The sequence below is a fragment of the Chenopodium album genome, chromosome 24 (assembly GCF_948465745.1).
Source record: "Chenopodium album chromosome 24, dcCheAlbu1.1, whole genome shotgun sequence".
NCBI classification, from domain to species: Eukaryota; Viridiplantae; Streptophyta; class Magnoliopsida; order Caryophyllales; family Amaranthaceae; genus Chenopodium; species Chenopodium album.
This window is the reverse complement of record NC_137857.1, coordinates 2904888-2917531: the sequence shown is the minus strand read 5'-3', so window position 1 is coordinate 2917531 and position 12644 is coordinate 2904888. Positions and strand designations below refer to the sequence as shown.

Sequence of the window (12644 nt, the reverse complement as noted above, 5' to 3'; positions counted from 1 at the left end):
AAAGCTCCAAAAGGAAATTTAATAAATACGTACGACAAGATTAATGACACGCTTAAATTTAGAATTTATGTCAACCGTCGGATCTATATAAGGTGTACTATCAACGGTCATAAATTTTCAGTTAAGTTTTGTACTTCCTCGTTCCACGCATTAAAAAAATACCCAACTGGAAAATTTACTCCGTAAATTGAAGTACGACATTTTTTACATTGGCTGGCTAATTATATTGGAGTCTTCCGAGCGCATAGGCCCTATTTGTTTGGCTTGTAAATACTAAATAGGAGGGTAATCTGAGATTCGATTGTACATTTTTTTTCTCTCTTAACGATATAGTGGTACTTTTTGTGAACTATTATACATGTATAATGTACTATTAGAGCATAAGTTGTTTGAATAGTACTTTTTGTTTACTATTCCCTCCGTTTCTTAATACAAAGCCAGAGAAAGATTTAGGGACGGAGGGAGTATTATGCATGTAGGGGTTCCTTTTGCCATCATATTTTCAACCTTTATGTTCCCAATGTCATCCTATCTGCATTGCTTGTAAATAGGAGTTCTCTGTAATATTGACTTGTATTTCAAAATTGTTTTTTTTTTTCCTTGAATAATTTCAAAATTGTTAAGAGTACTCAAATTTATTTTTTTTTTGACAGCAAGAGTACTCAAGTTTATAAAGTATATGTTCATAAAAAAATTGAAATTGGAACAACGCTTTGAGAAGGAGTGTGTTCCATTTTAGAACATATAATGTCCCGAACCTAGAGAGATTTGTTAAGGCAAACGTGGGAATTGAAGAACTTCTTACATCTAAAATTGTAGATGAATGTCCTTAGGTAATCAAGTTTCTGCATACTGCTAAATGTTATAGTACTTCGTATATATTATATCTATTTATATTTTATCTCCTTCACCCCTTGTAGGATGTAGCCTTGTAGGAAATACGTAGTATAAGCTATATCAAAGTGATAAAAGGAGTGAAAAAGGTTACATAGTTTGATTTGGCTTCAACGTTTTTCAATCACAAGTTTCGTAAAATAAAAAGTGTAAATGTATGGATTGAATATTGTCAAAGGATTAGCTCAGCTAAAAATTTACGTTTTTATAAATATTTTAACCGATCAATACGTCAGTTCAAGTAGTTATTATTATGAACAAATCCGCTCACCTATATTACTTCAGTTAAATGAATGATACGGGTAGTGTTCATACTATAGAGACTATAGAGTACTATATGTCTTGGTGCAACACATTATAATCTACTATTATAAAGTTTCGGTTCATTCACATGCTTTATTTAGCCGATTGAGTTACATAGGGATATATGTCGTATTCCAAGTTTTTCACATTTTTTTCTAAATCAATTCAAGTGTGCATAAAAAACACGTAACTTCATTTGTATGCAAACAGTATACGACTTTCAAAACAATGAGTAGCACTTTATCATCAATAATTGGCATCAACAATAACTCACATATTCACTTTCAGTTGACCTTTGATTGCAATTTGCAAATAAATCCACGTGATGTATTTAATTTAAATTGAATCTAAAATAAATCAAATTTATAATACAATAAAAGACAATTACAACCTTCATATTATAGTTTAATTAATTTCATCACGTGACTAAATAACTAGATGTAGCATTGGATATAACATAAATTACGATTAGGGTTAATTGAAGTTTAAGTTTTTTTCTTTTTTAAAATTAATTATAGGAGGATGTTTATAGAAAGTTAACAACTCAATCGTATTTTAGAATTAATGGTCAAACAAAGCAAGCTTGTAATGCTATTATTCTTATTTGTTAGGCCTTAGCTATAAATTAAAGTTTGTGACACTTTGAATTCCTCTAAATTGTACTGTATACTTTAGTAGTAGTAGAAAGTAATTCGATTTGCCCTAATTGTTTGACACCTCACCTTCACCAAAAGAGCACAAATTTGGTATCACTAACACACTAACTTTCATACCAATCTTATAATATTTGGGAAATTAAAGAATTCCTACCAATTAATCAATAAGAATAAAATGCCTTTTCCAATGTGCTAGTCTAAGGCCTCTAAGCTAGCCTGCTAGCTACCAAAGAAAGAGACAGTAATATAAAAAAATTTGACCTAATTTGTCCTTTAACTCAAAATCATTCTAAAAAGAAGTGACTTGTTTGGCCTTATTTTTCAAGGTATATTATCTTATCTTTATATTGTACAATTTAAAAGAGCACCAATTGAATTAATGCATCTCATGAAAAAAGACCAATTGGTAAATGGTAATTGGTTGAGTTAATTATAATCATCTTAAAGACTGAAAAGTCTTCAATAATACCTTTTCAAATGTATTGTATCAAAGTAATTTAAATAATATTGCTACATATACAAGGACTATAAAATTAATATTGTAGAATACTTGTAAGATTTAACTTATTATTAAGATTGAATTATTGTTACTTCAAAAAAAAAATTGAATTATTGTTGGAATTTTACGCAATTAAATTGTTATCGTTAGAGCTTCACCAAACAACTTTTTCAAACCGAAATCCAACCTCCTTTTTCTTTACAATTGATCCCTTAGATATTTTGAGTTGGCAATCCAGCACCATTTGAGTTATGGAGCAAAAGCACAATTTAAAAGAAGTTTTGTAACCCTATCTACTCGTCCCCTAGAGAAATGAAGAATACAATGATGAATTGATGATGACGAAGTTTGCTTAACCAAAAAAAAGAAGTTGTGTAACCCTATACACTTGTCAAAAACTTATAATAATAATAATAATAATAATAATAATAATAATAATAAATTAAAAAATGATGACGAAGTTTGCTTCTAAGACAATGAACTTAATACAACACAACTATTTAGCAAACATTGAGGTCTAATCTATATCATATTCTCTAATTTTTCTCTACATTGTTATTATGATTAGTTTGAATTGATAACACGATATTATACACGATTTATATGTGATATTTGGTCATGTGTTATTGTGTTTTCTTCATTCTCCTAGTCTTTTTGAGCTATTATTCTTCCTATTTCGATATTGCTGTTCTCGGTTTGTTTGTTTTTGTTTTATAGGAATAGGGCTCGATTTGCGTGGAATTTATTTTAATCGCGAGAAATTTCTTTATATGGAGCATTGTGGCAGCCTGCTCCACAACTTAGTTGTGGCGTGCAATCTCTTGGCCACAACCTGGTTGTGGGCGTCGATATTGGAGCAAGGGAGAGGTAAGGACAGCCCGTTCCACAGCCTGGTTGTGGCAGTTTTCTTCGTGCCACAACCCACTTGTGGCAGCTTGTTTTGGTGGCGTTTGAGAGTCCTATTTAGATAAAAAAAAAAAAATACCTAGTTTTATGCTAGGATATAAATAGGTTTTAGATAGTCTTTTATTGGAGGACCTTTTATCATTTTTCAGATATTATTTTTAGACTTCTTTTTGGGTATTATGTTCTTCCATATTATTTTCTAGGGTTTTGCTTTCAAGATTCAAGATTTCATAATTAATTCCAAGTGATTTCTTCTCTCAATTCTCTTATTTTATTATTGTTAATTATGTTTTCTTTATTGATTATCATTATTGTTTTCATTAATATGTGTGAGTAGTTTCCTTATTCCAAGATCTAGCGGAACCCGAATATGATTAATGCATGATTTCATTCTTTAAATTTTTTTAATGATAATTGCAATTGATATGCTTAATTGATTGTGCTCATGCCAATATTAGATTAGGGATAATTAGTATTGTTATTAATCCATTGTTTTAATCACAACGGGAGTTGGGTTTTGACGGGTTTGAATAAATCAATTAAGGGTTTGAAGTTCATCACGGGAGTAGTTGAACGGATGATTAGGAAGTTAGAGTAATGTGCTCAAGGTCTTTAATTTGCATGATTCCACGGAAGTAGGCTTGACTATGATTAGAGAAGCCATTGATAACTCGAGAGAGACCATTTGTATTATATAGGGATTACTTTTCCTCATTAATCAATTGAATTATATGTTAGGGGTAGAACGACTATTGCATTAATTGTATTTGTGGTGATGCTTGATCTTGGATCGGATGTTTTTAGCATTGATTTATCATATTATTTAGTTTAATCGCTTTAATTAGTTCTTTAGTTATTGATTCTCATTTATTTGAATTGTTTACTTGCTTAGTAATTGCTTGATTCTATATAATTAGTTGAACCATAGTCTCTTGGGATCCGACCCTTGCTTGCCAATCTACATAGTAGTGGTCTTGTTAGGTTATTTTTGTTAGGTACGTGACACGCCTTTCATGAACAGTTATTATATCTTAATCAGAAAAAATGATAAAAGAGTCGGACAAGTGGAGTAATAGATAGTTGACAAATGAAATATTAAAGGATGGCCCTCCTCAATTATTAAAAGGAGCTCCTCTTATGTACGTTTTTTTGGTGACACCAAAAAAATAAACATGCATTATTTATGCCTTTATTTAAATTTTCTGCATGCATGGTAATGTCATTTTTGCATGCATGGCTCCCACTTATCTACACGTTGTGGACCAAAAAAAATTAGGGTTTAGTATCAATGGATAGTTACATCAAGCTGATAGATGAAAATTAAAGTTTCATATGCTGATATGCATCCATTATGATTTTTGAAATATTATCAGCCTATAAAATTTGAGAGAATGCATCCTCATTTACATGAAGTAATCTTCTATTAGCTTTACAAATTGGCCTCATTAATTCTTCATAAGTCAGTTAGTTGTGAACAATAAAGAATTAATGTAATTTGGACCTGTTTAGTTATGTACCTTTCACGAGTTCATCTTGTTGATGAGATTACTATATACGGAGTACTATATTTTCATTAACTAATTATGAATTATTAAAGATCTTTATGAAAAGTACAAAAGTCAAATAAATGAAAAGAAGGTATAAATTCTTTTTTTATAAGTTTATGTCTACTTTAAAGCAATATTATTGATAATTTACTATGAAATGTGAGATTTGAAAAAATATTGGCACTAGTCATATTCTCATAGACCAATTTCACATCTTGATGAGATGATAGAGATATGACTATTAAGAATGTATGTAAAGTTTTTCAAAATTAACTTACTTTGTTTTATACATAGGTCCTGTTTGGGAGAAAGCTGAAGCTATTGAGTTACCTGATTTTGACTAACAGATTTTATTAACTGATTTGACTAACTTATTGTATTAACTGATTATATAAAAGTGTTTGGTAAATAGCTGATAGCTTAAAGGTAATTGAGTATGTGAAATGACCAATAAGCTAATTGTGGGGTAGGTAGTTTAGATAGGATTTTAATTAAATGAGGTTATAAGTGTCATTTCACAATAATTAATGAATAAGCTAATTAAAAAAGCTCCTAAAATGAGCTTTTTCAAAAAGAGCTTATTTAGTGGAATAAGCTCTTTCAATAAGCTTACTACCAAACACTTGTATTAGCTTGTTTGACTAGTCAATCAGCTAAAGTTAGTCAAATAAGCTAATATACCCCCAATAAGCTTACTACCAAATAAGGCCGTAGTATTTTAGTTTTGAGCTTATGAATTGTAGTATGACACTATGACTTATGACACTTTGAATTTGTCAATACACAACTTATTAAAATTATGTCCTATCCATCAATATTACACTAATGTATAAGTATATTGAATGAGGATGACTAATAAAATCAAAATTCAAGTGCAAATAAAAAAATTGAACTTATCTCATCGACATATTAGAAAAAGTTACTTTCAAGTTTGTTTAGATGCTTTAAAAGCCATAAAGTCTTGTTGCTTGCCCGATGTTCATCATTAATCAATAAGTAAAACTAGGAATCGAATTTAATTTTTGGCCCAACAATTAACACTTCTGTGAGGATCTAGATCTAGAGTGGCCATGTTCTTTGCTTCTTCAAAATGCGACCATTGTTTTTATTCCTGATTCCAACTACATACAACTCCAATTAAAGTCCCCCTTTTTCTGTAAAGTTGTTAATTTTCCACTAAAATAAAGTGTAAAATTGCTTCTTAAGTTGTTAATTTTCTTGTAGATATTTTCCACTTTATTTTTCTGTAAAGTTGTTAATTTTCAGCTAAAATAAAGTGTACATCTTTCTAAGATCAAATTACACGTCCCCCTTTTTGGTTTTCATCAGATTTATGTTGAAGAGTGTATTCGAATTTTTATGACAAATTCCTATCAATATACCTGTAGAATTTTTATGGCTGGGATTTCAACACTTAAGATACTAACCTACACTCAATCATCTTGAATTCTTGAGCTTTTTCTCTACACAAGAGCGCGCTGCATACCCATACTCTTTCTTGTTGCTAACCGCATGGCTTTGTGGTCCACTACCCCGCTTTTTCGCTTTTCTTAATACTAGCTTGAAGTGCTAAATCAGTGCTAATTTCAAATGTGATGACAACAGCTTCATAGTAAAAATAACAGCAGCAGTTTGCAGTATATACAACATTAAAAAGTTCATAAAATTACAAAGCTTACCAGTAGCATTTTATTCCACTGAAAGTCTATATTATAACACAATTACAGCATTTATACACATAAGGAAAGCAATAAAATAGAGGTAGATGTTCCTGGGGCATGGGACTTGAGAGCAAGCATGTACACTTGCAAAACTGAAATAAAGATGAGTGGGACCCTGCATTCAAAAATGGAGTTAGGTTATCTATAGTCTATACTGCCCATCCATCCCTGAATACTAACGATCCAATGCATAAGTTAGACCTTTAATATACGCAATTATGTAAATTTGTTACACTATTGTGTTAGTGTAGATTATTTTGATTATAGGACGTGCTGCATTTAAAACACACACACACACACACAACTGCTTTTGATTTTTATATAAAATTTTAAAATGTTGTCAAAATCAGTATATGAATAATGTCAAAGTCAAACTATTACAATTATTTCGAATGGAGGGAATATGATCCAAAATCAATTTCACAAAGTTCTAATCGATCTCTAATTAGTAATTACTTCATTACTTATTTATACCCTGCCCTTCAAGAGAGCAATTCCTTTTAATTATGCTTACTACCCTCATTTATAATCATCAAACTTGCAAATCTAAGCATTTTCTGGTAGATCTTTTATTAATTGGCATACAGGGCAGTACCAGCAAAGCCTCATCACTTAGTTGAATTCAAGTAAACTATTGAAAAATGACATGTTTGGACAAGATAATATCATATCTGCTAGCTTAAACTGTCCCAAAAAAGTATCAATTTATCGATTAGAAATAGTTTGGTCTAACATGTAACCCGCCAAAAACTTAACATGTAAACTACACAATGCATGGGTCAAAATTATCAGAAAGCCAGACTTAGTCACCAAAAGATAAGAACCCTCGTTTGGCTACTCTAGCAATTTGAGCAATAATATCCGTTGAATATATGGAAAACTTACCATAAAAATTGAAAATTTTAAAATTAAAATAGGTCATTTGAAAGCTTGCAAAGTATCTCACAAGTCAAAAGCACAAGATCTGTGGGGAATAAAGATGCATTCCCACCCAATGTATTGCAGTAATATGGTTGTGTGAGTGTGTGACAATGGTTCCCTCTTTACTCCAGTACAGTTCACTCAAAAACCATTCCAATAATACATTTCAGAAAGTGTCCTATAATTCAGATGTGTCATCGAATTTTGTAATTACAGCAATAAAATCAAATTGGCACTCTAATAGTCCAACTTGCCGTTCCTGTAACTTCCCAAAGCTCAAAGCCATTATATCAATCTTATCCCCAATCTATAGAATATAGTATGAAGTACAAAATAATTAGTATAATTTATGAAACAAGCGTAAATAATATACTCTCTTCCAAAACCACATCATGCACTTCCCTTCTTTATCTCTCTTCTCTTTCTTCTTCCTCCATTTATGCTCTTACCTTCAAAAAGACTCTCCCATGATTTCCAAGAATTTCTCTTCCCTATTTTCCCAGTATAGCTTTCCTTTTTGTTGTATATGGAGACAACCATATCTCTCTGCTGCAATACAAGCCTCACCATCAATTCTCTATAATAATCAGGAACTTCAGCTATACTATTTATTATATCAATAGAGTTCACTCATACTAAGCTAACAAGCCCAACGTTACTCTCTAATCATTATGATAGATAATAGCAATTGCAAATCCGTTCAGTTACTTAAACTGTATAATCAGCTTAAATTAACTTTGAGGGAACCAATAAAAGTACTCTCCCCATTTGGATATGTATAACACAGGATTGGTTCCCAAAAGCCTTTTAAACTTTGACCAAAAATCAGGAATGTTTTGTCTCTTGTTCTTCAGCTTCTATTTCCTTTGGCGCTCACTTTCTCTAAATTGCTAATTGATCCATTTACCTAACTAATTAGGCATCTCATGACTACATAGAACTATAGGAGATTAGGAGTATTTGCACAATCAGCAAAACTCGAGCAAGGGGACAGCAATATAGACCATCTTAAATCACATGCACTCAAGTGCTCACCAGGGCATCCCAAACAAAAAGTGCTGGATTACAACCATCAACTCTGTTCTCCAAAGATTTTGCATACTTCCATTCCGATAAGTCTCCCAGATTCTCTCTGGCTCCCACAAAATACATTCTCACTATTCTTTGAACCACCAATTAGAAGATGCACCATAGCATTGCATAACAAATATTCCTAAACGTCAATTCATATAGCTGGTGACAACAGCTTGTAAAGTCTTCTTTCCTCAGACTCCTATTAATCAAGACAAGATGGCAAAGGCGCACCGACCACCCTCAGCATCAAAAATGCATACAATCGTAATAAGATTTCAAGAACCGCCTGCAATGAATATAGTATCCTCCAAGTTTTCGTTGAGAAAAGTTCATGCCCCTCACAAGTCACAACAATTCCTAATCTCCAAAAAGATCAACCTTTTCATCCCTCACTTCATCACTATAAAAGTTTCTTACCTACTATTCAATTTCCAACTTACAACATCAGCATATACATATACATATACATATACATATATAAAGTAAAGCAAAAACGCCTGTTTCTCAGAGATAAACTAATCATCCCTCCAACACCAATCAGTCATAACCACTAAAACCTCACAAAGTCACAATCACTTTAATTACCAGAAATTCAATAATCAAAACAATACTAAAGCGTAAAGCAACATCAAAAGCAAAAATTAGCACCCAGAAAGCCACATCCAACCAAATCACACAGCAAAAACAATCAGTAAATATAAACCCTAGATAACAATCATAACATCAAAATTCGATCAAACAACAACACAACAAAAACCCCTAAAAAATCCAACCAATTAAGCTCAAAAAAATTCAAATTCAAACCTCGAAATCGGAGCTCAAGAATCGGCCTTAAGACCCTCACAAGGAGGACTCTCCTTGAAATTCTTGGCAGGATACTTAGCACTCAACAATCCAACCTCGAAAACCAAATCATCACCACTAGATCGAATCCCAGTAATCGACCACCACTGAAACATAGCCCTAACCCTAATTCCATCAAGCTGAGCAATCTTATTCTTGACGATTTTACCCCTGACGATCTTCGAATACGACGCGAGGTAGTTGTCTGGCGGAAGAGTAAGCTTGCATTGATCACTGAGTTTGACGGAAAAGTCGCCGGAAGTTCGGTTGATTGAGTAGTCGGCGACGTTCGAGGGGAGAAGTCCGACGGGAAAACCGTAGCTTTTGAGTTCTGTGTGTGCTGCTAACAGAGAATTAGGGTTAGTGTTTGCGGAGGAGAGAGAAAGGAGAAGGAGGAAGAGAGAGAGTGGGAGGAGGAAGAAACGTTTCGCCATTGTCGATTGAATTGGAGGTTTCGAAATTCGGAGTTTTATCTTCCTTCTTCTTCAACAACGTGGAATGTCAAAGTTTGTTGAATTTGTAAAATTTTTTTTTTTTTTGAAAAAATTGAATTTGTAAATTTTAGTTAGGGATGAATTCGTGACATTGATATTGCGATTGAAACGACGTCGTTATTGTTTGCATATTATTGATTTATTGGTTAGAGATTGCAGTATTGGACTTGCTTACGACTTTCAACCAGGGCAACACGATTTCTGAGATTTTTTTTTTTGATTTTTTTTTTTGGAAAAAGATAATTTGGGCTTTTATTAATTTAAGTCAAACTGTGTCAAAGTTTGACTAAGTCAGCACCAATAAGTCAAACTCTATGGAGCTAAGGAGTGTATTTCGTAATAACCATTTTTTTTATAGTCTCGATTGAAATAATAGAATAAGCTGATAAAGGATAAACTACATATGCTGATATACCTACATATGTGTATAACAATGGTTGCAGTTCAAATATGAATGTGTGTGATATGCACATTAGGAAATGTCGATGCATGTCGCGCTCTTGCATGCTTCAAATAAGGATTGACCAAATAGCAAGATTTGTTGAGATCTTATTGTATTATAGTTCAACATCAATCTAAAATGTAAAATTATCAAAGTAGTTTTGATGTTTAATAAATAATATCTCATCGAGATTTTTTATTTTTTTTTATTTTTTTTGTTGAAAATTTTATCTTATGTGTGTTGAATTCGAGACTCCTAACCTCTAAAGTAAAACCAAAACCAAAAATCTTAATCTTGAAGCTACAAATTAAATTTTGAATGTGACACTGCACCAAAGCACCACAATGAAGTGCCTAGCAATGCCCTACTAGTTTATAATTTGTCATGTATGTGGTAGTGGTGGAACACTTGCTTCCATTAGGAACAGAGGGACTATTATACAATTGTTTTAGAAATACGTGTTCGAAACCTTAAAACAATTGCATAATACTCTTGTTATTCCTATGTAAATAGATCGCTTGTTTTATTAAATTATTATCGAATAAGTGCACTATTTCATTATTTGTCTCTTTCACAGTCTGCATATGAAATAATGCATCTTTAAAGTGAATAAAACTTTATCACACTCATTTTGTATCAACATACTAGTTTAATTTGGTGCACTTACATCGTAAAATTATCACTTAACATGTGATGCGCTTATTTGAAAACAAAGTGAGTATCCTAATCTACGCCGCCCATAAGCTTTCTTAGCCTTAATAAATCAAGTGGCATCGGCCCCATATAATAGTAATAATAAAATTATAAAAGGGTCAACTTAAAATAAAGTTTGGCACATGACCAATTTTATCATAATGATCCATATACATATAGCCAGGTTTAGGTGACAAATGATGGCCCAACCTACAAACATACAATTGGACCTAAAGCGACATAGCTGTGATTTTGGATTTATGAAGCACATGGTCTATGGTTCTCACATTACCAACTAGCACTTCAATTCAATGATATTGTTATATGGCCTATATCTTATCATATGATATAGATTAAAGATTTTTTCATTTGAGGTCTAAGCTATGATTAATGTATTTACCACTAATTAAGTATTGATAATTAGGTGTGACCTTATCTTATCAAATTTTAATGGAACAATGCCGACTATTCTTGCTCTACTATATCTAGCATTCTAGCATCTAGCTTAGATAGCCTTTTGCCCTTTTGATGTTGGTGTGATATTGTTGCTTGAAACCAAAACTTTCTTTGTCTCGCATGAAAGATTGAGCATGAATACCTCTATATATTGAAAAGTCTTGTACACTATGCATGCGGATGGGTACAAGTTTGAATTTTAGGTAATGATTAACTCACTTCATAACCATGATCTAATTAAAATAATCTCTGATTAAATATTATCTTTTTTCTTGATATAATATATATTTTGTCGAATATTACATTACTTAGCTTCTAATTATATTCTATGTGACTCATTTATTATTTCTCCTTGTGAAGAATGGAAAGGTTTGTCAAAAGCTAATAATTGAAGCTTTATACAAGAATTTGCATTCATGTGCTAAGATTTCCCTAATGTGCTCATTGCAGCCCTTTATGCTCTATCTCTTACTTGCTAGCACTTTGTACCTTATAAGGTTGGACTCTGATTGAATTGGTACTCTAATTAATATCAATGATAAAATCGATCACACACACTTCGTGACACCATATTTGACACATCACTATTAGAAACCGATAAGATTAGTGGATTACTTCGAAAAATAATCTTAATTAATTAACTTTAATCAGTTATGATGAAACGACTATATTGTTTAAACCTGATGTATGTGTGATTAATCTGATTATACTATCTTCCAACAAATTAAAATTTATATCATAATTTTAAAATGCCATGATGGATCTACCTGTTTCACATTAAACATGTAGGTAACATGCATAATTTTTTCCCTTACTAATTATACCACTAAAATATGTCAATTCACTAGTTTAAAGTATAACAAACAAAAAATTTGTAGCTTTTGCAACTCCACCGCCACCTCCACCTTCCTCAATCTCTCTAATTTTTTAAACAACTAACGAAAAAAAGCAGGCAACTATATTACTGGCCGGTGCGTTAAAGCATATATACTCCCATATACGTAGTTTAAGGATCATGTATGCCATTGTTATAAGGAAATTAATAAATGATTAAATTCATACTAATTAATTAACATGTACTAATATAAGCTTACAATTAAGATAGATCCATAATATTTAATAGACGTGCAAAGATCGCAAAGAGTCAAAGAAATTTAAAATTGGTCGTCTAATAACACTAATTTAATAACCAATA

At 31.8% G+C, this 12644-nt stretch overlaps 1 protein-coding gene across 1 annotated transcript; it reads right to left on the bottom strand.

Annotated features, from left to right (window-relative positions):
* Nucleotides 1–9339: 9339 nt before the first annotated feature.
* On the bottom strand, nucleotides 9340–9798 carry LOC145612742 (uncharacterized). Its single transcript, XM_081668040.1, has one exon. It carries the CDS (start codon nucleotides 9796–9798, stop codon nucleotides 9340–9342), a length of 459 nt encoding a protein of 152 aa, XP_081524166.1.
* Between the last annotated feature and the right edge of the window lie 2846 nt (nucleotides 9799–12644).

Coding starts and splice junctions, on each gene's coding strand:
- LOC145612742 (XM_081668040.1), bottom strand. CDS start 9,798: ATGGCGAAACGTTTCTTCCTCCTCCCACTCTCTCTCTTCCTCCTTCTC.